The sequence below is a fragment of the Arvicola amphibius genome, chromosome 12 (assembly GCF_903992535.2).
Source record: "Arvicola amphibius chromosome 12, mArvAmp1.2, whole genome shotgun sequence".
NCBI lineage: Eukaryota > Metazoa > Chordata > Mammalia > Rodentia > Cricetidae > Arvicola > Arvicola amphibius.
Window position 1 is genome coordinate 139,794,391 of NC_052058.2, and position 27,834 is coordinate 139,822,224.

The following is a 27,834-nucleotide window of genomic DNA, read 5'->3' on the forward strand; positions in this document are numbered from 1 at the left end:
AAATATAGCAAGAAATACACAACAAAATTTAACTGGAAATCAACAACAAGTTGAGAAAAGAGATTTCAAACACTTGAAAACTGAACAACTGACTTGGAAACAATTCCTAGGTCAGGAAACTGAGCAAAATCAAGAAACGGTTTAAGATAAACCAAACACATGGCGTCAAAATGCATGAGAGGCAACTGAAGCTTAGAGAAGTTTTTATCTTGAAATGCTTGTTCACTATCAAGAGTGAACTAAAAATAATATAAGTTTTTTTTATCTCAAGAGACTACAGTAAAGAAAGGTAAACCAAACAAAACACAAAGAGCAAGAAGGAAGTAACAGATTAGATGGTGGCAAAGTCACAAAATGTATCAAACAAAAACCACAGGCAATGCCAACAAGAACAAAAGTGGACTCTTGAAAGGACCAGCTGAGCAACAACTGCTGGGCTAGCGTGGGCAAAGGCACTGAGGACAAGCATGAGAGAAAACATACAAGACCACAGGACATACATGAGCATAATTGAGATGAACTCTCCAGAATCACAGAACCACTAAAGAATATTGAACTTTATATCCCAATTTATATCAGACAATATAAATGAAATGTTAAATCTCCGATATATCACCAAGATACAGGAACTCTCAGAACCTGAAGAGGGTGAAGGGATAATAGGCTTCTCTGCCAAAGTAGTAAACCAAATTAAGTTGAAGTGAAAAAGTGTAACAGGTTTATTTAAGCAAAGCAACTCCCGGGTGGGTTCTCCAGTTCCAGAGACTGAGGCTGGAGAATCCGCACACCTGAACTAAGCAGGGAGATTACATAGGTTGTAGGAAAGGGGTCGTGTGTCTGCCACAAGCTGGGTTTGTGCCCAAGTATGGTCAAAAGCTGACTTCAGACAGGGACTTGGGCAGTTGGCAGCTTCAGGGAAGGAAGTCCCATAGCTGCCAAGAATGCAGAACTGGGTTTTTTGGTGCCTTCCCTTCGTTAGGAGATTCTCTGAATGGGCAGGGTTTTGGAGAGACAGGAATGGGGCTTCTCAATAATAGAAAATATTTACAGATATTTAATAGATGAATTTTAGAGTTCTCTTCCTGTATGTGTCTCTCGGCCTGCCTCTCTCACATACGCGCCCTCTTTGTCTTGCTTTTATGAAGTCTGGCTGATGTTGCTTGGCTTGGAATTCCCACAGTCACAGTCACACACTCTGTATCCACGGTGACTGGTTTCTTTCGTTCAAACTTGTCTCTGAGGAGTCAAATGCTGATGTAGGTGCCGGCTTAGTTCTTTCTGTTAGGATGCAGTATCATAACAGATGAATTCACCACTTCACTCAATGTAAAAGGATATTTCGAGTTCCAGGTTCTTACGGACACAATCATACATGTCTTTTCATTCCGCTGCGAAGCAAAAGTCTTGGTTACAAGCATGAGCAGTATCACGCCCATGCTACGAGCCCTGCCACTCCATGGCTCATCAATGCTTGTTTTGCCAGCACTTCTGAGTCATCCCTGTGGCTACTTAGTGGAACCTTACTGTGGTTTCAGTTTTCATGTCCTTGATGACTACCAAGGCTAAGCATATTAACATGTGTTTACAGAATTTCCTCTTTGGTAAAGCGCTTGTCCAAGTCTATTGGCTTTTTCTTTCTTAAGCTAAATTGCTGTTCTTTCTCATTTTTATTTGTAATACTTCATGATGGCCAAGTATCTTCTCCAGAGACACTTCCTTTCTATCACTTAGTTGTCTATGCCAGAACTCCACACTACAGCCACCATGCCAACACTGGACTCCCAGTTTTGGAATAAAATGTTATAAGAATACAGCATATTGTCCATCAGCTCTTCCATATCACAGTGATGGAGCAGGTGGGACAAAGCTCAGACTGCCTACGGTATTTTCTCTAAACTAGTTATTGACAGAGGAAGTGGGGCTCTACAGTGAACACGAGTCCTACACATTAATGCCAATGTTATTAATCTTCTACATACATGCACTGTGTGCTACTTAAGCTGTTTCCTTACTCTGAAGTCAGAGAAACTTATTTGTATTAATTGGGGAAATTAATTTATCTGACTTTCAGAAAGAAGATAGTATAATTTCACTTCTTGGTGGACTTTTGTAAATGTGCTTGAAAGAATCTTTTTTTTGTATAGTATGCTATGCTATGTGTTCTCTTAGGCTAACCATGGGAAATTAGCTATATTCTACCTGAGAAAATGTGTATTTGCTTGTGTCAAATGCTGGGAGGCATAAGCAATCTGTACTACAATTGTTAGTGCATGTTCTCACACCTTAGGCTTCCCTGTCATCAAGTGAGGCCCATTCCCCTGCTGCACTTGCAAAACTCCCTTGGTACAGATTCTAACACATAATGTTCTTTAAAACAATCCTACAATATTATTATCATACATACTAAAATTAATAATTTCTTAGTGTTATCTACTTTTTCAAAAAATTATGGTTTTACAACCAGATTGTTTGAACCAAAATATTAACAAAATGCAGGAACTGCATTTGGGTGATATGAGAGCTTGTGCATGTGTGTGTGTGTGTGTGTGTGTGTGTGTGTGTGTGTATCTGTGAGGACAGGGTGATATGACTGTGCATGAGTGTGTATGTACACATGTGTGTAACTGTGAGGATAGGTTGATATGACTGCATGTGTGTGTGTGTGTGTGTGTGTGTGTGTATCTGTGAGGACAGGGTTGAGTGAGAGCTAAACCCAGGGTGTGTCTGAAGTATGCAGACTAGGGGAGGCTGGCTCTGAAATCTTAAGCATGTCTGTATGCTCAGTGTTTTATAGATGTTCTAGGGATTCTATTCTTCGTGTGCATGGCCAACCCTCTACCTACTGAGCAATCATGGCTTGACCGTGGCTGACATGATTCTTTAAGTCCCCTAGAAGCTTCCTTTCCCCCTTTTCTCATGTCTGTCATTCACTTGCATGTGAGTTTCCATCTTGAAGAACTTCTATCATTCGAAATTTTCTTTACTGTGTCTTCTGAGAGTCACTGAAAATAGCCATTTATTCCTTGAAGGATTTTCTTTGGTAAGATAACCTTTACTAGGAAAGGGCCATATATGCCCAACTGTACCACTCTGGGCACTAGGACATAAATGTGTTTGTCCAACCTTTAGTGCAGTTGAGATTAATTAGTGGATGCCAACATTATCTACCTTGAACAACAAAACAAAGGTTTTTTTTATAGCTTTTTACCCATCAGTGCAGGGAACTATGATCTCTGTCAAGATATTTATTAGATGTTATAAAATGTTGAATTTTTTTTGTCTAATTCTACCACTTGTCCTTGTTCAGTATTCAGTCAGAAATATAGCTGGTTGGGAAAAGGCAAGAAAATGTTTTCATCCTTTCCCTGTAAAAGTTTCTGAAGACTACCTTAAGAATTGTCTGAGATACCACCAAAAGTCCTCTCTCTCTGTCTCTGTCTCTGTCTCTGTCTCTCTCTGTGTGTGTGTGTGTGTGTGTGTGTGTGTGTTATGCCTCAAATGCTGTTCCTCAGGTCTCCTACACATTTGGGGGTGGGGGACTGGAAGCTTTTCAATTAGGCAAAGCTGTGTTTATGTGATGTTCGTGTGCCAAGTAGTTCTATGAACATGCATGTGAAGACCATTAAGACAACCTTCAGTGTCATCCCTTAGATGACAACCAATTTGTTTTTTGAGACAGAGTCACTCACTGACCTGGAACTCACCAAGTGGGCTGGGCTGGCTGCTCAGCGAGTCCCAGGGACATGCCTGCCTCCGCCTCCAGCCCTGAGCTCACAGGCACAAATGCTCCTCTAGCTATTTCACCTGGGCTCTGAGGATCACACTCAGGCCCCCAGGCTTGTGTGGCAAGCCCTTTCCTAAGCCATCACTGCAGCCCACTGAGGAGGTTTTCTGTGACCTCCTAGATCGTCCTGGAACGTCTCTTCCCAGCTTAGTCAGCAGCAGGTTTTGATGCTCTAGCAGTCTGTCTTTGAGTCTTCCACATGCTGTGGTAGCCTGTTTGAGTCCCTGCCTTTCAGCACATGATATCCAGGATGCATCTTCTACAGGTTGTACTTCAACACAGCAACCCAAGATGACTTTAGTGCAAAATGATTTTTAAAGCCTAGAATCTCCTTGGCCTGGTAATATTTCAGCATTTTGTTAGTTCATGAGGACCTTAGAACTGAGTGCTCTCCGCCAGGTGGGGGCAGTGGTGGCAGCAGCGCATGTCTTTAATCCCAGCACTTGGGAGGCAGACGCAGGCGGATCTATATGAGCTTGAAGCCAGCCTGGTCTACAAAGCAATTTCCAAGACAGTCAGGATTGTTACACAGAGAGACCCTGTCTTCAAAAAACAAACAAACAAACAAACAAACAAACAAACACCTGAGTGCTCTCCTGGGCCCTATTTTTCTGGATGTTTCTTGGTTGTTCTGGAACTCACCATGTAGATCAGGCTGACTTTGAACTCACAGTGATCTACCTGCCTCTGCCTCTATCTCTGCCTCCCTAGTGTTAAGATTAAAGGTGTATTGTCACCATTCCTGGCCTTTAAGTTTTTTAAAAAAAAAAAATATTTGGGGGAGGCTGGAGAGATGGCTCAGCGGTTAAGAGCATTGCCTGTTCTTCCAAAGGTCCTGAATTCAATTCCCAGCAACCACATGGTGGCTCACAACCATCTGAAATGAGATCTGATGCCCTCTTCTGGTCTGCAGGCAGACACACACAGAGAATATTGTATACATAATAAATAAGTAAGTAAGTAAATAAATAAATAAATAAATATTCACAAAAAATATTTGGGGGCTGGAGAGATGGTTCAGCAGTTAAGAGCACTGCTGTTCTTTCAGAGGACCCAGGTTCAATTCCCAGAACCCACACACAGCTCACAACTGTCTGTAACTCTAGTTCCAGGGGATCTGGCACCCTCACAAAGACATACATGCAGGCAAAACACCAATTCACGTAAAATAAAAATATTATTAAAAATAAATAAAATAAACATCTTTATTATTGATTATAAGTATGTGTGCAGGCTGTGTGTGTGCACATGGTCTTGGGGGCAGAAACATGAGATTCTGCTGGAGCTGGAGTTACACGTGGGAGCGAGCTGCTTAAACTGGGTACTGGCAACCAAACTCAGTTTTCTGAAGAGCACTTCCTCACTCCTTCACAGTGGAGCCATCTCCAGTGTCAACAGGAAGTTCTCAAGTAAGATGAAGAATAAGGATACAGACCGGGGAAACAAACTGTGGAAGGAAGAACCCAAAAGTTTTTCAAAGACACCTTCCCTCGGTTGTTGCATCACAAAAAGGAAGATTATTTCCGCATAATAAACCAAGCTAGAGCACGGATCTAGAAAACTGCACGAGTTCAGATCCAGAGCACTGTTGAGAACGCTTCATTTCTGAACCTTCTACAGTTATCCTTATAGTCCAGCCAGCATGGACCTACAACAGACCAGCATGGCGCTGCACAGAGACAAGAGAGTGGACTGGAACGTGGTACTGTAAAAAGCTCACTTAGGACACTGATCAGCGGCAGCATTTAGTACAGCTGCCCGGAACTCAGACTGGCATCAAATGGGAGGAACTAGGTCTACACTCTAAAGCAGAGGTGAGATTTAGAATGGCATGCCCCAACCTCAAGAAAAAAGGCATGAGCTTTATTTTTAACAAAGCTGTTTGCTAGCTGGCAAAACCAGTCAAGAACTCCTTTACTACATGGTTAACATACCAAAACATATTCTCTCTATATAAATTCAACTACTGTTGTTCCAGTCTCAAGCACAAAACACGTATTAAAAAATCTGCAATAAAATCTGGTTCCTTCTGCAGCTGAGCCTCAGTGGGGTCCATAGCCCTGGCCACTCAACTGCAGCTTTGTGAGACTTCTAAGAAGATCCTAAGAATGATGCCCTTAGGACCGAAGAGAGTAAACTGTGTTGTTGTCTGTAACCACTAATAGATAACAACTAAGGGAATATTAGAAACTGGTACATTATTTTTGGTTTTTTTTTTGATACTGTAAAATATGGGTATCAAACAGTTTTCAAAGACTACATGTTTCTGCTAGGGGTTTGGAGAAGGCCCTGGCCTGAGAACTGGAAGACCTTGTTCTTGATTCTATCTAAGTCACGCCATGTAAGGTTTACAGCTCCTCGGTGCTTGAGATTCATTACATGTAATCAAGGATAAAGCCTCCCACTGGACTACAGAAAATGAGGAGATTTTGGAAGATTCAAAAGCACTAAATAAAACAAAGCACTAAAACCCGAGTTCTTTTTTTTAGCAATTCTGCTCCACTTTATGGCTGCACCACCATCTCCCGGCTGGCTTGGTGCTGTGAACTAACCATCTCCCAGTGTTTTCTCCCGGGTCCTGTTTTACAACAGTCACCTTAGTGGTTTCTCCTGAACCTCATGAGATCCCGTCCCGAGCTAAAAATCCTCCAGGGGCTTCCCATTGTATCTAGTCCATAATGACCAACATCACATACACTAGGATTTAGCATTAAGGATAACAGTGTATTGCACCTTTGCAAGCTCTTCAATTGTGCCGTCTCTTTGTGCTGACTTTGTTTTGGAGGTGGTGTGTATCTTCTAAACACTCTTTGCAGGAATGGGGTCCTCTTATCAGAAAAGTACAGGGAAGGCTGCTATCGGAGCAACCGTGAGTCAGTCTTTGTTGAGTATGGATTCTAGGAGCACGGGGATAAACAATGAGGCAAAAGAATATGGTAAGGAAAAAGATAATTTCACTGAGTACACATTTTTCTATCTTAAGCTTTTCTGTGTGACAGGTTTACATGTTAAAAATGATGGAGAGGAAGTCATCTCGGCCAGTAAACTGCTGACTGCACAGGGATGAGGGTCCAAGTCTGGACCATCAGCACCTACATAAAGCCCTGGTACAGCAGTGTGCATCTGCAACCCCAGTGTAGGGACAGACGGCAGGAATATGGAGGTCACTGGCCAGCCAGGTTAGCCAACATAGTGAACGACATGCTGGAGAGAAAGTCTGTCTGAACACACAAGGTGAATGGCTCCAAGGCACAGACATCCTATGTGGTCCTCTGTCTTTACATGTGCCTGCACCCCCCTCCATGATAAAGACATCCTATGTGGTCCTCTAGTCTTTATATGTGCCTGCACCCTCCTCCATGATAAAGACATCCTATGTGGTCCTCTAGTCTTTACATGTGCCTGCACCCCCCTCCATGATAAAGACATCCTATGTGGTCCTCTAGTCTTTACATATGCCTGCACCCCTCTCCATGATATAGACATCCTCTGTGGTCCTCTGTCTTTACATGTGCCTGCACCCCTCTCCATGATATAGACATCCTATGTGGTCCTCTGTCTTTACATGTGCCTGCACCCCTCTCCATGATAAAGACATCCTATGTGGTCCTCTGTCTTTACATGTGCCTGCACCCCTCTCCATGATACAGACGTCCTATGTGGTCCTCTAGTCTTTACATGTGCCTGCACCCCCCTCCATGATAAAGACATCCTATGTGGTCCTCTAGTCTTTACATATGCCTGCACCCCTCTCCATGATATAGACATCCTCTGTGGTCCTCTGTCTTTACATGTGCCTGCACCCCTCTCCATGATATAGACATCCTATGTGGTCCTCTGTCTTTACATGTGCCTGCACCCCTCTCCATGATAAAGACATCCTATGTGGTCCTCTGTCTTTACATGTGCCTGCACCCCTCTCCATGATACAGACGTCCTATGTGGTCCTCTAGTCTTTACATGTGCCTGTACCGCCCATGATACAGACGTCCTATGTGATCCTCTGTCTTTACATGTGCCTGCACCACCCACCCCTCCATGATAAAAAAAAAGAGTGAACAGAAGTTTTTGTCCCACACTAGACCTGAGCGTCTGTTGCAGTGGGGCTGACAAAGGCAATGAGACAATAAAAGCCTGACCTTGACAGAGAAAGGCTGCCTTTTAATCAGACAGTGAAGAGCGGCAGTCTCTCTGCATAGGGGAGAGTGAGCCCAAGTGCAGGGAGCCTGGGCAGAAAGGGAACTTGGGGAAGGAAGATCCATCTACTGGTCTGTTCCCCTGCCCTCTCAGTGTGAATCCCAGTGGAGGATGACATGTTCACCCTGTCAGGAATCTCCCAGCTCCTAGCTGCCTGCAGCAGCTAACAAGTGTGAACGTGCTAACTTTCCCACCCAGAGTTCTCAGCACACATGGGCCTTTCAGATCACCAACCCTTCAGTATCTGCCTTACTCAGATACTTGCAAAAGTAGAGGAATAGATCATTTTTAAAACTAATTTTTAATTTTTCCACTACTTACTCATCTGTTATGTGTGTGGATCTGTACATATGATGTGGGTAAACAGACACCACAGTCACGTGCTGAGGTCTGAGAACAACTTTTGGGCCTAGTTTTTCCCCCCAACCAGACCACTGGCCCCAAATTGATTTATTGTTTTACAGACTAGTAAACTGAGCAATTATGGTAAAGAACGTTGTGATTTTGGGCCCACGATGGCTCATCTGGTAGAGGTGCTTGCCACCAAGCCTGAGAACCTGAGTTCAATCCCCAGGACCCAGCTTGGGTTCTCTGATTTCCAAACATGTTCCATGGTAAATCGATGCCATTCCCTCCAAAATAAATAAATAAAATAAATAAATGTAGTTAAAAATTGTTCAAGAAATTTGTGATGATTAGTATCATTTATTCTTTGGAATGAGGAATTTTATTGACCCTGAAGCAGATGGAATTTGACCACTTAAGTATGCATTAAAATCCATTTTGTTCCCAGGTGAGACCAAGGCTGCCTTATAAGAGATCAGATAAATTCTTTATCAATGAAATTTACTTCATAATACTACAACTCCAGAGTTTACCAACAGGCAAACAGCTGGCCTCCTTCTGACACAAAAAAAATGAGGTTAAAATAGCATGGTTTAACAGAGAAGACCAGCATGTGCTGGGCAAGAGTAGCCAGCCAGTTAAAGTGCTGCAGACCCAGCCAGGTCTCCCTGTGCAGACCTGGTCAGCCTGCCTGTTTCCCAAGTATTGGGATCAAATGTGTGCACCACAACACCAGGCCTGCAGAGTAAAATGTTAACGACTCAGAACCCCAGTGACACTCGAGTACAGCACAGACAGGAGGCTCAGGGTCACCCCACCTCTGTGAAAGGTATCCGACACTGGCCAGGTAGAGTGGAGCAAGACTTCAATCCCAGCACTAAGGAGGCAGAGACAGGCAGATCTCTGAGTTGGAGGATAGGCTGGTCTAAAAAGTGAGTTCCAGGGCAGCCAGGGCTACACAGAGAAAACCCTGCCTCAAAAAATAAACAACAACAACAACAAAATTATCACTGAATAAAACAACTAATTTCCACAAATTATTTATGAGAAATTAAAAACCCAAGTATGAAAGGCAATTTTAACTTTGGAAAAGGAAGCTATCATTTTGTGTGTTTTAAGAAAACAGACTTGGTGTGTGTGGCAGCAGCTTAGCCGAGTTCCTTTAAATAGGCAGGGGCTTGTGAAGTGCGGAGCTCACTCACATAACATAAGCTGTGTTTGCCTCAAATCCCCAAGCGTCCATTTGCTTAAGAAACCCACGCTTCCTGGCTGGGCGCCTGCATACCAAACCTGCCAGGTCTTGAATAGTTTTAGTTCTGTTACTAAATTAGGAAACTAAAGTAGGCAGTGTCTGGGCCAACAACAAACTAAAAAGGCTCGGCATTATTAGCTTGCAAGTCTCCTTAAAAGCCAGGTCATTAGAAGATATTTAATTTTTAATTAGAGATACCAAAGTAATTTAGCCTAATAAGAAGCAATACTAGAAATAATTAAATGAATACAAAAAAGAGAAACCCAGGCTTTTAACACAGTGTTCTATTGGAAACAACCTTCGTCCCGATGTTGAAAATAAACCAGCACTTGAGGCTCAAAGTCTCGGTGGTGGATGCTAAAATTCCACCATGTGTTTCCAAGCAGTGGAGGGAACAGGTGAAGTCCATCACAGCTCTACAAAGACAGGCACAGTGCCTGTAGAACTCAGCTCAAGAAGCAGAGCCCGAGACTTGGAAAACAGAGGCAGATTTCAAGAAAATAGCTTCTTTATAAATGACAAAAATACCGAGGGAAAATATGTAATTTCCTCCTCCCAACCTTTCCTGGGCTCTAGCCAGCATATCACAAGGTCTAGAAAGGACCATACCTATTAATTAGCATTCCCTAAACTATTTAAAAATCACCCTTATATTTTACCAAAAGCTAATGTCTGAATTCTGAAGGTGTTTGGGAGGATTTTCGTTCCAAGAACATCTGAAAAGCATTTCCACTATAAACACTGTTAAACATTCATAAATTTCAGAGTCCTGTTTATTATACTTAGTTCTGTGAAACAAGAAAATCAAACATGTATTTACCATGCAGTCCATATTTTTCATGGTTTATGTATTTAAGCACCAGTTAAAATTACAGAAGAGTGGCAATGTCTGAGTGTGGTAAGAAGCCCCGAAAGGCTAGTCACCAAGAACATTCCTTACCCACCTCCTAGCATAACAAAGCCAAGCTCCACACCAGCTCCTGGTGGTTTGGCAGGCTTTCATCGCTACCTCTGATGACTTACATGACATCTACAGGAGTTCAAAATGGACGGAGGTGACCTGGCAGGTGCCCAAACCCAGAGCCTGTTGCTTGCATCATTCAACTCCCACCCCTACAATCTGGCCATCCATGAAAAGCAAGGCAGGTCACGATAAGGGGCTGGGCCATTCCATCTCAAGGCTGTGCTGTCCTTCAGAACTAGAAGCAATGAGGCCAGGTTCGACCTCCCTGATCTACTCTATCACTGTGCCTACGCTGTTGTGCAGGCACAAGAAAATAAGAGGAGCAGGCGCAAGTGTTTAGATAAGTAAAAACAAAAAAAAAAAAACAGACTGGGTGATTAAAATTATACCAAACAGTATAATGGTCTCTACAGATCTACATATAATTCATATGCACATAAAGAATCATGTGAATGAACTCAGTGTCAGAAAATGAAAAATAAGGAGCTGGAGAGATGGCTCAGAAGTTAGGAGCATTTGCTATCCTTGCAGAGGATGGTGTTTCAGTTCACAATATGGTAGCTCACAACATACATGTAATTCTAGTCTCAGGAGATCCTATGTCCTCTGGGCTTCTGAGGCACCAGGCATGTGCAGGGTGCACCACATACATGCAGGCAAACACCATATACTTAAGAATCAAGGACATCAAAAGAAATAAAAGAAGAAGAGGAGGAAGAAGAGGAGGAGGAGGAGGAGGAGGAGGAGGAGGAGGAGGAAGAGGAGGAGGAGGAAGAGGGGGAAGAGGAAGGGGAGGAGGAGGAGGAGGAAGAGGAAGAGGAGGAGGAGGAAGAGGAGGAGGAGGAGGAGGAGGAGGAGGAGGAGGAGGAGGAGGAGGAGGAAAAGAGGAAGAGGAGGAGGAGGAGGGGGAGAAGGAAGAGGAGGAGGAGGAGGAGGAGGAGGGGGAGAAGGAGGAGGAGGAAAAGGAAGAGGAGGAGGAAGAGGAGGAGGAGGAAGAGGAGGAGGAGGAAGAGGAGGAGGAGGAGGAGGAGGAGGAGAGTTGGCTATCTTTCACTGCTTCATTAAAAACCCTACTTTAAAGCTACAGTGATCAGGGCACAGGACACTGAAGAGGGAAGGAACAGAACAGCTTACACAATTTAATCACTAGGTTGATGGGTGACCAACATCTGGCAGAAAAGCCAGGTAATTTGATAAAGATACAGCCTTTTCAACACATTGAACAGGAACAGCTAAATGGAAAGGAAAAGAAAAGCCTCAGCCCTTACCTACAGCACACGCAGTGATGTGAAATGGATTACATTCATGAAGGAGACAAAACTACAGTAAGACTTACAGATATGATAAAGTTTTGTGATCTAGAGTTTGGCAAACATTTCTCATCTATACCATCAGTAATACAATCCACAAAATAGAAACTTAAATTTAGCATCATTAAATTTTTAAATGTCTGCTCTTTTTTTTTTAAAAAAAAAAAACACCATTAAAATATAAACACAAACCACCACAGACTAAGTAAAAAACAGTTCTAGGTCATCTATCGACAAAAGGTTTTATGCCGACAAGATCAGGGCCAGCACACTGGCTTAAGAGGCATTTCGGAAGTGTTTTAGCTTTTGCAAACCATATACCAGCTCTGCCTCAGCATGAAGGCAGCCATAGCTGTATGTATAAGAATGGGTGTGGCTGTGTTCCAGCGAAACTTTACTCACAACCTCAGATCTGCTTTGCTTCCACATCCTTCCAGGCTGATTTGAAAGCTACTTTACAGCTCTAAGTTGCAGATAACTGACAACAATATGAAATCATCTTTGTTTACCTCTGCGGGAAGGGCGACCCTTTGGTGTTGTTACAACATCAATTTTAATATTACTCATCTTTGGTTTGTTCATTTTGTGGATTTTCGTTTGAAATACTTACAAAATCTTACTAATTTCCTCATTAATGAGCTCATTTTCCTCATTAAAAGCTTTATGACATTTAAAGTCCTCAGCTGTGTGGGAACCAAAAACTTAAGATTTTTCGTAAACATGATGCTCTGACACCCAAATGAATGCAGAACATACAAAGAAATCTTACAATGCAATATCAAGAACACAAACAAGTAGAGGCTGTGAAATGGCTCGGCCGATCAAGTGTTCAGCCCACAAAGATGCAGGTGCAGCTCACTTGTAATGTCATCCCAGGCACATCCAGAGACACCTGGAGCTAGATGGTTAGTGAGACCAGTCACACCGAGAGACTATCCCTCAAAGACGAAGAAGAAGCATGATCAAGGAATACTTCTGATATCAATGTTAAGAATCCACACAGACATAAAGAAGAAGAAAAAATCTATTTTATGGTTAAATATCTGAAATAAATACTTTACCCAAGAAATGGCAAATAAATACATAAAATATATTAGTTTTTAGTTAGTAGTAAAATGAAAACCAAAGCTGCCAAGAAGATTCTACTACGTGGCCAGTGGACCAAGGACAGTGGAAAAAGATGGAACGTACCAAATGTTAGCATGACTAAGACAGAGCTAGATGGAACCCTCACCATCGCTATCAGGAACGTGATGGCACAGCCACTTTGGAAAACGGATTGGAAAGTTCTTCTAGTCAAGAATTCACTAGCCAGATAGCCCAGCAGCAATTCTATTCGGAGGTATTTGTGGAAGTGAAAGGAAAATACAAGTCCACAAAAAAAGTGTTTACAAGTGTTTATGGCAACGTTATTCATAACAGTCCCAAGTAGAAACCATCTAAATTATCAATCAGCTGACGGGCAAGCAAGACATGGCTCATCCATACTATAAAAAATATTACTTGACAGAAGTGACAAACTACTAAGCCTCGCGTTTCATGAGAGTGTACACACAAAAACACCATGCTACGTGAAATCAGTCATGTAGAAACGCCATGTCACATGATTCCATCCAGGTGGAAATTTTGAAAAAGTCAAAAGTACAGAGACAGAATGCATGACCAGCGGTTGGCCAGGGTAGGAACAGGGCCTGATAACAAACAGGCCCAATGGGACTTGGAACCAATGGAAATGTTTTTAACTGGACTCTGAATAAGTATGTGTATATTTTTAAAAACTTGCCAACCGAATGTTTAAAATAATGTGTTTTATAGTATATGAATGATACCTCCATCGAACTATTAAAATTTTTAGAGAAAAATGTTAATTACTAACTCATGCAAGGAACACAATTACTGATATGATCATAAAGCTTAACAGCATGTTACTAAAGAGACTCTTCAGTGTCCTGTGCAGAGAAGAGAACTGCACAGACAGACTGCACACCAGCTACAGACAATGGGCTTGGAGTAAGGAATGTGGGTTTTAGTTCTTGTGCTACTCAGAAGTGTTTTAAAGTCAGAAGTAGTTCGAACTTAAGCTGGGACAGAGAACAGGCTTACTTAGCCATCAAACCCATGTGCTGTATCTTTCAGGAACATAAGCAAAAGTTCAAATTTTATTTTATGCCATGGATGTTGAATTGTACTGGGGCAGGGCTCTCAGAACCCATGAGTTAAATCTCTCTACCACACAGGAAAATAAGATAAAAACAGGGATGGAAAAACATTAATATGGAAGAAGGGACATACGGGAACTGAACCCATACGCCAGGCAAACACTCTACTACTGACATACATACCCAGCTCCAAGTCACATTCACTTTATAGGCATTTACTTTATTAAACATTTGAAGTACTTAAAGTTCCACGAACTCCAAGTATGGGAAACTTAAATAGCTCTATGGATAAAGCTGAAAAACAATGTCATCCTAGATCCAAAGCAAACCAACAATAGTAGATGAAGCAATATAGCCATGCCATTCTAGAGAAGATTCTTAAACACAAGATACGTAAAAGTATTAGTAAGCATTGATTCATGAAACTAGTGTGTGTGTGTATACACATACATATATATATGTATATATATACATATATATACATACATACATATATATAAACATATACATATAAAGAGACTGAAGAGTCTCTTTAGTAACATGCTGTTAAGCTTTATGATCATATCTTGAAATATATATATTTCAAGATAGGGTTTGGAGCCTGTCCTGGAGCTAGCTCTTGTAGACCAGGTTGGTCTCGAACTCACAGAGATCCGCCTGCCTCTACCTCCCAAGTGCTGGGATTAAAGGTGTGTGCCACCGCTGCCCAGCTGGTTTATTTATATTAAGAGTCACAAAAAAATCAAAACACATCCTGTCATTTCACTTAAAATTAGTAGTATTTGATAATCTATATTTAATGTCTCAATAAACATTATATTTATCTATAAATATAGGTATACACTACACATACATGCATGAGCACAAACACGTACACACATGCACACACACACACAATATCTGGTTCTTTAAAAAAATTAGTATACTTCCCAGGCAGTGGTAGCGCAAGCCTTTAATCCCAGCACTCCAGCACTCGGGAGGCAAAGGCAGGTGGATCTCTGTGAGTTTGAGGCTAGCCTGGTCTACAAGAGCTAATTCCAGGACAGTTAGGATTACACAGAGAAACCCTGTCTTGAAAAACAAAGCAAATACAAAAACAAAAAAGTAGTATATTTGTCTGCGTGTATATGTGTGGGCACATGGTCCACAGTGCACATACAGAGGTCAGAGGACAATTTGTGGGCACCAGTTCTCTCCTTCACCATGTGGACCCTGTGGACTAAACTCAGGTTATCAAGCTTGATGGCAAGTACCCATATCTGCTGAGTCATATTACCAGGCTTGCTATTTGGTTCTTATATAGCTAAATAACTGAGAGATTTGGCCTCTGTAAAATACAACTTCAATAATGCCACAGAATCCTATCACAGTGAAGAAATCTATCTCTGAGCAAGTCATTCCCTATCTTCAGACCACAAGAAAAATGTCACCAAAACAGGTCTGTGTTGTCTGCTGCTGTGACATAACGCTGGAGAAAATCAACTTGAAGGACAAAGAAGTATCCAGGTCATGCTGTTACAAGTTTCGCTCCACGACACGAGGCTCTGCTATTTCTGTGGCCTGGCCGGCTGAGCATCATGGCAGGGAGCATGTGCTACAATAAGCTGCTCCCCTTATGGCAGCTGGAAATAAGGGAGGGGGTGGGGCTGGGGACAAGATATACCCTTTAAAGACATGTGCCCAGGAGCTTTCTTCCTCCAAGTGGGCCAGGTCTCCTCGGGCTTTGACTGCTTCCCAAGAGCACCACCAGCTGGAGGCCAAATCCTCAAACTGAAGGACATCCAGCCCACCATAGCAAGATGCCAGGCTTTAACTCACTCCAGATCATACGGAGAGCAGGGATGTCAGCAGACCCGGCCAAGGAGCAGAGGAAATACACAAGTAACCCCTGGCATTTGTCATCAGCATATAAGGGCATACATCTCGCTGCTTCCTCACCCCAGCAGCCAAGACTCTTGACACCAAGGTTTGTTTATTTGTTTTAATCTATGAACAATGCACAGAGAAAACTGAGACTGCTGTAAAATCATCAAAGCATCCGAGGAAAACGGTGATTTGAAAGATTAAACAAAGCACTTCAATGCCAAGGGCTGCTAACAAGCAGTATCAAACTGCATTTCTTTAATTGCTTCTCATTACATCAACTCCCAGGCAAATTGTAAGGCTTTTTATTCATTAAAATAATCATTAACCATAAAATCACTTACAGAATAGATCATCAGATTTAAATAAAAACCTTTAATAGGGTTAAGACACAATTTGCAGATGAAATAAAGCAACAATTATGCTTCCAATAATGGACTCAAACACCAAATGAAATATAAAACCTATTGCTTCAACTGAAAACATTCCTTTTAAAGATATATGTATTCCTGTTATATATGCTACCAGCTCTGCTTTCTTCAATTATAAAATCTGACAGGAAACTCTAATTTTCTGGCAATGTCGCCAGCAGTAGTGGTATACTGACGTCAAGGCAGAAAAATCAACTTAAGCTGTCATAGAAAAAAAAAACTATGCATCTAGGTCTTATTCCCTGTTGAAAGCAACTGAAGGGAGAAAGGGTTTATATGGTTCACAATTCTCTGCTGTCGCTCACAGTGGACACTAATGCATGCATGCTAGAGCTCTACTGTCGCTCACAGTGGACACTAATGCATGCTAGCGCTCTGCTGTCGCTCACAGTGGGCACTAATGCATGCGTGCTAGCGCTCTGCTGTCGCTCACAGTGGACACTAATGCATGCATGCTAGCGCTCTGCTGTCGCTCACAGTGGGCACTAATGCATGCTAGCACTCTGCTGTCGCTCACAGTGGACACTAATGCATGCGTGCTAGCGCTCTGCTGTCGCTCACAGTGGGCACTAATGCATGCGTTCTAGCGCTCTGCTGTCGCTCACAGTGGACACTAATACATGCATGCTAGAGCTCTGCTGTCGCTCACAGTGGACACTAATGCATGCGTGCTAGCGCTCTGCTGTCGCTCACAGTGGGCACTAATGCATGCATGCTAGCGCTCTGCTGTCACTCACAGTGGGCACTAATGCATGCATGCTAGCGCTCTGCTGTCGCTCACAGTGGGCACTAATGCATGCGTGCTAGCGCTCTGCTGTCGCTCACAGTGGACACTAATGCATGCATGCTAGCGCTCTGCTGTCGCTCACAGTGGGCACTAATGCATGCATGCTAGAGCTCTGTGGTTGCTCACAGTGGGTAGATAGATGCTCCCACCTAAGTCAACATAATCAGAATAAACCCTAGAGCCCAACCTAATCTAGATGATCTTTATGGACACTGCCCTCCAATGTAATCTAGACTGTGTCAAATTGACAAAGCTATCACAACATGAAAATATAATTCTTGTTTATGTGCCCAAATATATTTTGTTTTCATAGTTTGGTTATTGACTGCAATACATCAAACACTACTACAAAAGAAAGCTGTGTTTGATACCTGAAAGCTCTTTATAATAAAAATGATACAAGTTCTACAAAACATCAAAAGATTTAATAGGAACTGCTCCAAAGTATTGAAAGTTGACTTAGATACAAACATACTCACTCTCTGAGGGCTCACGAACAGGCTGTACCTAAGAAAACACATTTCATTATCTTCAAGAAAAATCACCCCAGAAGATTAAGAACACTTCTATATTAATCAGGCAGTTAAAATATTCTAACTTTTTGGTTTTCAACATTAAAAAATGGTTATAAAGCTGGGACAGGCTTCCATCATAGCAGACATATCTACTTTTACGATTTACTATAACTAAGGAAACATTTCATCAAGTCTGAGAGAACACTGACTCATCCGCAGTGCATGTTGCACACTTAGGAGATGTGTGCCTGCTTCCACAAACCACTAACACACCAGCTTGGTCCCTGAGGATGGACTGTTTTCTTTTGCTTTGAGACAGGGTTTTGCTGCCCTGGAACTCACTCTGTAGACCAAGCTGGCCTCAAACTCACAGAGATCCGCCTGCCTTCATCTCCTGAGGGCTGGGATTAAAGGCACAAGTCACAGCCTACTGAGGCAGTTGACCTCAGTAGCATCACTGCAGCCCCTACACAGGACCAAGCCTGAGAAGCCCTATGCAGTACCAATTCTTTGCAACAGACAGAAGCGTCGAGTGCAGGGACTCTGACTAGGACCTTAGCTGTGTTGATGCTTCTCCACAGAGGAATAGTCCATGCGTACAAACTCAGTGTGCCGTGGTCAGCAGCAGGACAGATGACAGAGGCGTCAAGTCTCAGGCACCAACTTTGCTTCTCTTGCTTTCTAAAATTATTTTTAAAACATACTGTCACAATAAACGTGTTGAACTGCCACAGTTTTGAGACGTTTGGCAAGTTCTCCACCATTTTCCTTCACACCTTCCCTAAAAAGGACTTATTTTCTGTATTCCACACTGAGAAGGATAAAACATTTTTTTCTTTAAAAGAATTTTAATGGCCATTTTTATCCTCTGCTTTTAGCCAAATTGTCAAGGTTTATAAAAGTATATAAATACAAATTAAAAGCCTCAGTTCCATGTTTTTCTGAGAAAGCTATGTGCTTCATTTAATCCCATAGACTAAGATAATTTTATATAAACACCTAAATAAAGTATTTGCATTAAGCTCCTTATACCTAATTATGCTATAGAGGTCACGCTGGAAGTCTATAACGGCCACTCAAAATCCAAGCTCTCAATGTGACCTGAAGACAGACCCTCTGGAAGACCGAGGAAGACAGCAAGCTGTTGCCCCTTCTGCTGCTTCCCAGCTCTCTACTGAAATAATAACTAGTCATCCTATACACCCAATTCTTCTCTCCCCTATCTGTCCGGCCTCTTCTTTGGAAGAAATAATAGAATATTCTGCCCTTTGCAGCCTGAACTCAGATTCCCATTTTCTCTAGTGCGCAAAGCGAGAGGAAGAGAGTCTGTCGAGACTGCTTTGCAGAGGAACCATTTCTCAGATGCGTTTTCAACAACAAAGAGGTGGGAGGCGGAACACCACTACGGGTGATGATGTCCAATCACGGAGAGTAATCTGGGGTAAAGAGACTAGCTCCTGGGGCACAGCAGGCACAATAGGGTACTTTGTGTCCTGAGATTTCACAAAGAAGGTGCGAGGAGGCTCAATGGGCTAGATAACTAAGCCCATAGGACCAGTGTTCCTGGGCCAGTGCGGGGAGCCTGAGGTGGCCATGAAAACAGGGTGGCAGCTGCAGTGGAAGCCACACTTCTAATCAGTGGAGCACCTGCCACGATTTGCCAGCTTGAGCCGGTGCCACAGTTGGTTGGTCTGTATCAATAAAATTCAACAAGCAGGGTGGCAAGCAACAGGGAGCCCAGAAGATAGAGCATCGGGTCTTCTGCGACCTCTGCAAAAGGCCAGTCCTTTGCCTCCACAGTGATCATTGAACCCAGTGCTCAAGCTGCTTGGATGGCAGCAGGATGGCCCTAAAAGGGGGTACTCAACTGAAGCTCAAGGCACCAACAGGGGTAAGTGGAACAAAATACATTTAAGGAGAAACTATCACATGTGAAGGCCGAGTTTCAGTGCTAAGACAGAGGGCACAGCTGTGGTGCTGGCTACATGAAGGACACAGCTCCGTGCTTGCACATGCTTTTAGCTGCTACAGTACAATCCGTTCATGTTTTTAATTTGATCTAAAAAGCCCTTCCTTTTTTGGTATGCAAAACAGCCTTTTAAGGATTAAAGCATTAAAAAAAATAGTCTGATTTATAAGCCAGATGCAAGTAACATCTTTGCAGGCGTCTGGTCACTTTTGTTGTTTGTCACCGTAACCTCTCACGGAGTTCTAGGAAAGTGACAGTCACAGTAGTATGAAGCATGCTTGGAGGATTAGCTAGCTTTTCGGTCTTGTCCAATATCATTGGCCTTTGTGGTCTTTACAACAGTGAACCGCAAAGCATTTGGCAAGTGCACCTGCACTGATGGGGTTTTCCCCCCAATAATACCTTATTTGTTGGTGTTAACGTTTCTCTTCATGATGTATGATATGACTTTATATCAAATTAGAAAAAGTCATCTAGAGACTATTAGTTTAGATTTGTTCAAAAGCAAATACTGTTACAGTTTTGGTGCCGTGACCAGAGAGAAGTAACATATAAATGTTTTTAAAGTGTTACAAACATGAGAAATCAAACAATAGTATCTAAGAGAAATTTTGATGGCAGGCATGGCAGGGCAATTGAAAACAAACTCACTTCCCACCCAAACAGAATAAAACAAAATTGAAAGGCATCGGGGCAGCTGTTTGAAGCAATGAACATGCAGCACTAAACTATGATCCTTGCAACACAGGAAACAAGAACGAGGCCCATTGTGGGCTTGGAACACGGGAAACGAGAACAGGGCCCACCGTGGGCTCAGAACACGGGGAAACAAGAACGGGGCCCATCGTGGGCGGGGCTTTCCCATATGCTGCCCATTCCAGGCCATGGAACACGGAAGTGGACCGCAAACAGCCCAGCTTCACAAAGCTGAAAAAGTAGAAGGCAGAGTTCCAGGCAAACAAAACACCTGGAAAACGCAGAAAAGGGAACCTAAGAAAAAGCTACAGAAAGGTGAAGAATGGGCCATGGTCTGAATGCTTATGCCCTTCAAAATCCACGTTGAAACCTCTTCACAGTATGACGGGGCTACAAAGGGAGGCCTTGTGATGGGACTAGGTCTCAGTGAGACCTCTTGCCTCTTCAATCATGAGAAGACAGTGAAGAGATGCCATCCCGCCTGTAAACTAGCAAGCAGCCTTCCCCAGACACCACGTCTGCTGCCCCTGGGTTGTAGACGTCACAGCCTCCAGACCCATGAGAGAAGGAACTTGCAGCCTATGAGCCATGCAGTTTCCCTACTGCATCTGGGTGGATTAAAGCAGAGAAGTAGAACAGCAGCTGTAGATCACAAGGAGAGTCAGGTAGAGGACAAGATGATGCATGCCACCCAACAGCTGTCTAACGGGAGAGAACTCATGCCTGGTACTGGAAACGTCATCAGCTTCTTGGAGCTAGTGAGTCACGGACCTTAGGAAAGACTCTACGACCACCACTTTGCTAGATCAGCATGACTCCTTACACTACATTCTACATCTTATCCTTATACCCACAGGTAAGCAGAGCTACCACCCCTCAGCAAAGAAGCCCTTCTTTATACCAAACGGGGACCATCACAGAAAACCGCAACTGGACACGATCATGGGGAGCCTAGCCCCAGCAGATACATCCACAGTACAACTCCTGTATCTATGGCTCAGGGAACATCACAGAACAGGGGGAGGAGATACTGTAAGAACCATAATACCAGGAAGTCAACTGTGAAACAGTTTCTCCTAGAAATGACTGCATAAACAAGATATGAGCAATGACAGTATCAATATTATATCATATGTGTTAATGTGGATGGGGCCAGAGTGGGGGAGTTTAAGAGGTCTCACCATAAAAAAAGAACTACAGGCAACAAATGACGGCTGGGAGGAGGATTAGGCCCTCTCTGGAATGAGCCTCCTTATTGGCTGTCCCGTACACAGTGGTCAATCTTGAAACCATAGACACATCAACAAAAATGAACTCAACTGGTTGTAATTATGTATATATGTACACACGCATACATATAAATGTGCGTGTATGTGCGTGTGTGTGTGTGTAAAACACTAAAAATAAAAAAAAGAGGTCAACTTGAGAGGGGTCATGGGGGGAGGAAAGGAGAAAGTGATGCAATTGTATTTCAATTAAAAGATTAAAACAACAGCAAAAAACCTTAACAAAAAACAAAGTTCTAGTGATATGTAGAAAAATACCAACCAATCTAACATGTAATGAAGCCCCACAAAGAAGAAACATGATGCAGAAAATTATTTGAAGAAATGACAGAAAACTTTCCATGTTGGGAATAAAAAAAAAACAAGAAAGAGAATTATTTTTAAAGCTACATGGAAACACATCACAGATAAACTATGGTAACAAAGTTAGTGAAAATGCCTTCGTGCAGAAATAGTAAAAAAAATTCATGGGAGTGATGGAATGAATTAACAAGAGACTTTTTATCACATGCAGTGGAGGGCAGGAAAAATTGAAAGTCACCCTTAAAGAAAGCCAACTCAAAATCCCATAGTCAGAAAAGTCAAAGATGACTTTTTTACTAAAACAAAGGCAAGCAAACAGCCCTGCAGAGATGGCTCATCGTCCCTACATAGACCTGCACTACAGGAAATGGTTATGGAAGCGCTTCAGCTGAAGAGCAACGCATTCAGCACAAAGCTATCCAGAGGAAAGAATGAAGAGCTGTGTACACTTTAATATATCAGAAATGAAAGTGTCTGCTCTCAGAGCACCGAGGAGGGAGGTACATGGAAACATGAAGGCATAGGGTCCTTAGCTCGGGGTGCATATTGTGAGCCCTAGAGAAAAACTATCACAGGAAATTAAATGCAACACTGAAACATATGCAACATTGAAACATACAAGTAATCCAAAAGAAAACAGGACACACAGAAGAACCACAACCTATGGTGGCCGGATATGGGAAGGGCAATTTCAAACTACAGACACTGGGATGGCTGACTGGGTAGGGTGCTTACCTCAAGTCCAGTGACAGGAGCTTGACCCCAGGACCCACATGTGGAGGGGAAGAGCCAACATCTTCAAGTTGTCCTCAGGCCATCATATGTGTGCTTTGGCAAACACACACGCGCGCGCGCGCGCGCGCGCACACACACACACACACACACGTCAGACAGGTTTTAAATGAAATAAAAAAATTAAATTTGGACTGGAGAGTTTGATTCCTGGCACACAGGTTAGGTGGCTCATAACCAACTGGAAGTTCAGCTCCAGGATCTGAACTTCACCATACACACACACACACACACACACACGCACACACACACATTTAACTGTAAAATAAAGTTAAGAAAGGGCTGGAGCAATTGTTCCACAGTCATGAGCACGCCCTGTTCTTCAAAGGACAGAGGTTCTAGCCTCAGAACTCACATGGGGGCTCACAGCCCTCTGTGACTCCAGTCCTAGGAGATCCAATGCCCTCTTCTGGCCTCTGCAGTGCCACACACATGTGGTGCAGAGACATATACAGAGGCAAAAAAAAAACCCATGAACATAAAATTATAAAATAATAGAAAGAGAAAAAAATATAATAGAAAAATCAGAAGAGATCACCATTCTCCTGTAATAACCAACACAAGCTAGGTATGCCACATAATTGTAGCTCCTAAATTCATCGGCAACTGAGGTGGCAGTTGTCCTAAGCTTACTTCAATAAGTGACAAGACTCTTTTAAAAGAAATCTCTGGCTGCTGGGCCCTGACTGAAAGAAAGAGAGGAAAAGGAAATCTTCCCCAAGTCCAGCTGTGGAAGTCTGAAAGGGGCATTCCTGGCTTTCCTTCCTCCCTCTCTATTTCTCTCTCTCTCCCTCTCCCCCTCCCTCTCTCTGATGCAATTTTCCCAAGGCACATGAGGCTCTCAGCTAGGGAAAACTGGAGGATGGAGATAATAAGAAAGCCAGGGAAAACTTCTGTGAGGCGGGAACTCTTCAGAATACAGTGAAGCCAATACAGGCCACAGTGGGACAGCAGAAAGAGCTCTTGTGGGACTGGGGCGAGGGCAGATGGAAGAACATTTCTCAGCAATTAGAAAATGCCAGTCACCAACATGTAAACCAGGAAGCTATCTCTTTAAATCAAAGGAAAGTTCTGAAAAGCCTATCAACATACAAGGAGGTATTTGTCATTCTCAGGCAAGAAAAAAACAGAAACTAAATACAAAATAAAAGGACTATTTTTATACCTAATAAACTAGCTAAAAACAAGCAGGAGAAGCACATAGGAAGGGCTACACTGGGAGGAGAGGTCTGGGGCCTCCTGCACACTGGTCGGCCACTCTGAAGACTGCTGGGAAGTGTTTTATAAAGTTAAATGTATACTACTACCTTATGAAGCAGCAACTTTTTCACTCTTAGATATTTTACTCCAAAGAAATAAAAGGTATATCCACAAAAAGTCATGTTCCCTTATAGTTTATCAGCTTTATCCATATGAACATAAACATTTGAAAAATCTGTATGCTCATCAAGAGGAAGTAAATACTTGTGCAATGGAGTACTACTTTGAAATAAAAAAGAACAAAGTACAGATGTGTGCAACAGCATGAATGCCACTCAAAACCATTCTCAGTGAAAGAAGCCACATACAAGGAACACACATTAGGGCAAGAGAGGGTAATAAAATATGTGACAGGGCTGGAGAGATGGCTCAGAGGACTAGCTACTCTTCCAGAGGTTCTGAGTTCAATTTCTAGCAACCACATGATGGCTCACAACCATCTGTAATGAGATCTGTGCCCTCTTCTGGCCTGCAAGGATATGTGCAGGAAGAACACTGTATAATAAATAAATAAATCTTTAAAAAAATATGATATGAAAATGCAAGAGACTACTTGGAGGCAAGAATGGAGATAGGCAGAGTGGGAAGAAGAGGGTAAGGGGCAATAAGAACAATATAACAATAAATATGAATGAAAATGTCTTAATGAAACCCATGGCTAACTGATGTGTGATTATTCGGGTCTGAGTGGCCAGAAAAATGAATGAACAGTCTCTGCCTATAAAATGGCACCCAACGTGGGGCAACTACATCCACATAAAACTTAAGAGAGCTTGGGAAGGAATTCTAGACACACACATACACACACACAAAACCAGAGTTAAGCAAGGCTTGTTGGTATCATATAGAAGAGCACCAATTATATTATAAAAGATAAAGCAGTGGCAACTAGAATGGTCCACATCATACAGGGACATCCTGGCCATGATGCTATGACTAACTCTGACTTCCTAACCATTAACAGGAGAGTGTGGTGCACAACGTGGTACAGAGGCGACAAGGTCAATATGCTTCAGCTCTAGCCTCAGACAAGCAGCTCGAGCCTTGCAGACGACAGAAGTGCGGAACAGTAGGCTGCAGCTCACAGAAGCCAGCAAGAACAAGCTCAAGTAGAAAGCCTGCATGACTCAAGAGCGGAGCCAGTGGAATACTGAAGGAGAGCAAGATGAGTCAAACTACTGAATACTTCCCCCCCTTTTCTTTTATTCTAATACACCTGTCTATCACCTAGCACATGAGAAGATATCACAATGCAGTACAATAATTCAGAAGATAAGGCACACCGATTTTGACACCTGCTATACCCATTCTTCCCCCATTCTCTCTCTCCCCCTCTTTCCCACCAGTCTCTTCCAGACTTCGCAGGGAAACGTTGCTCCCACAAGGGGAGCAGGCAAGTGATGAGAAGGCAAAAGCACAACACAGAGAACAGCAGTACTGAAATCCAATAGAAGAGGGAGAGAATTTGTAGAAAATGGGTATTTATCAAGAACCGCCCTCTGGTTGCCATGTAAGCCATAGGTAAGTTTCAGAATCTGATAGAGCCCTGGGCTCCATGGCCATCTGGACATGAAAAGACTGTGCGCATGCTTAAAAACAGTCCTGACAGCTCTTACTATCCTTACAGCCAGGCTATTATAGATGTGCCTGTGTTAATTCTACATCCTAAATATTTTTCATTTTCAATTAGTGGCTATGAAATAATTTTTTGAAGCACACACACACACACACACCCACACACGTCCACACACACATGCACATGCCAGCACATACCACACATATACTAAACAAACAAACTACCACTAAGTGGTGGTGGCACGCGCCTTTAATCCCAGCACTCGGGAGGCAGAGGCAGGCGGATCTCTGTGAGTTCAAGGCCAGCCTGGTCTACAAGAGTGAGTTCCAGGACAGGCTCCACAGTTACAGAGAAACCCTGTCTCGAAAAACAAACAAACAAACAAACAAAAATCCACCGTAGTAAGCTGGGAAGCTTTTGAGGAAACCTAGCAAAAAACAGCTACCTAACAGTATGGACTATACAGAAGTGGCTACCATAGCATATCAGCTAATGAGGTCAACTGCCACCAATGCCACCAAAGAAGAACAACCACGGAGACCCTCCCCTTCTTTTCTTCAATCTATATTTCAGACAGAGTCAAACATTTGGGAGAGCTTTAGACCTGGCCCAACAATCAAATATTTGAAATCACACCATAATGAGCTGTGTAAATGTGGGACAAGGAAGTAGGAGGGCCTGTCTAGCATTAACAGGATGCTGAGGAAGAAAAGCACCTACTCTTGGCCTGGCATCGTGGCACATGCCTTTCATCTCAACACTTAGGAGGCAGAGAACGGGGACCTATAGAGTTCCAGGACATCCAGGGCTACACAGTGAAACCCAGTCCCAAAGCAAAACAAACAAACAAAACCTACTCAAGGCTCTCCTATTTAAAACACACAGTTGTTGCAGAATAAAATATCACTCAAAACAAGAAGAGCCAGGTGTAGACAATAGAAATAATGGTAGGAAAATAAGATAAAAACACACATGCCCGAATTCTTGTGGCACAGAAGTGCCGATAAAACAAGTTCTGTGAAAGCAGTCAGGAAATATATACCTTCAGCGGTTATTAAGAGGCAGTCAAATGGTGTTAGTACACCATTAACTTCTGGGAATGCACTGGAAGGAAATGATCACATCCCACCACAAAATATGATGCACAGGAAAGAACAAAGGACAGAACACCCATATGGAACAAAAGCACTCCGTGCCCTTGCATGCATATAAGCAGGGTTTGCAAACATCGCATTAGACCCATGCATTTCATTCTTTGTCTTTGATTTTTGGGACAGGGTCTCTTGTATCTCAGGCTGGCCTTGAACCCACCATGTAGCCAAGGCCAACTGTGAACTTCTGATCCTCTTGCATTACTGTACGTGGTTTGTACAGTGCTGGGGATTGAACCCAGGGCTTCATACATGCTAGGCAAGCACTCTCCCAACTGAGCTACAGTCCCAGCCCCTACTATGCATCAATTAGTGTCAAATATGAAAGCTTCTATCTCTGCTGCTACATTTTCTAGGCAGTTGTCAAAAGAGCACTTAATCTCCTGCTATCTAAAAGGAGAAATTGAAAGCTGGAATGATCAGACACCACCCATGATAAGCCCTGAAACCCACGTTCTTTACTGACTCGAAAGTGTTTGCACTGAATATAGTTGGAAGCAGTGGCACTTGTTATGAAGTTACATATTACTTACCCTCTTAATACTATTTTTACAAAAAACACCATAAGCCTCTGAGTTCGCTCTCACACGGCATCTTGCCCAGCAGTGGCGGGAGGGGACACTGATCATGACCCACTCCCGTAGTGGCCCTAAGACAGAAACACTATCTCCTTACATTTACACCAGAAGAACCCTTGCTTATGTTTGACCTGCATTCCTTTGTTTTGCCTTAAATAAACAGACACTTGCAAACGCATCTATATATCCCACTGCTGGGGCATACAGTGATAAAAACAGATTTATGGCACACAAGAAACTATACAAACAGGGATTACCTGGAGGTAGGAATTGTAGTTGGTTGTTAGCTAATCGAAGATGACGTAAGGCTCTCAGACGACCAATTTCCGGGCAAACAATCTCTAAGGCATTGTCACTAAGATCCAGACACTGGAGTTTTATAAGGGACCCAATGGCTTCCGAGAGAGAGAGAGAGGGGGAAGGCAGAATAAGTGGGAGGCAAGTGGTCCCGGGTGAAATGCTTAGTCTTCCCTCTCCCCCTTGGATTGGCAAAGCAGGAGATCAAAGCTATGAAAGTGATAGATATTTACACCCTGAGATAAAATGCAGCTTACCAAGGGAACAAAGAAAAATGCTACACCAATGGGGGAAATGTGTGATTAAATAAACCATTCAA

At 42.8% G+C, this 27,834-nt stretch overlaps 1 protein-coding gene across 6 annotated transcripts in view; it reads right to left on the reverse strand.

Annotated features, from left to right (window-relative positions):
* The window catches only part of Lrrc28 (leucine rich repeat containing 28), a 122,088-nt gene that overhangs the window by 70,417 nt on the left and 23,837 nt on the right, over positions 1–27,834 (reverse strand). For 5 of the 6 annotated variants that reach the window (XM_038313543.2, XM_038313542.2, XM_038313538.2 and 2 more), the window contains exon 5: positions 27,476–27,613. The exons of the other annotated variant lie outside the window; for it this stretch is intronic. In XM_038313543.2, the coding sequence (XP_038169471.1) occupies positions 27,476–27,613 (138 nt within the window). The remainder of the gene's footprint in view (positions 1–27,475; positions 27,614–27,834) is intronic. 6 annotated transcript variants of the gene reach the window in all.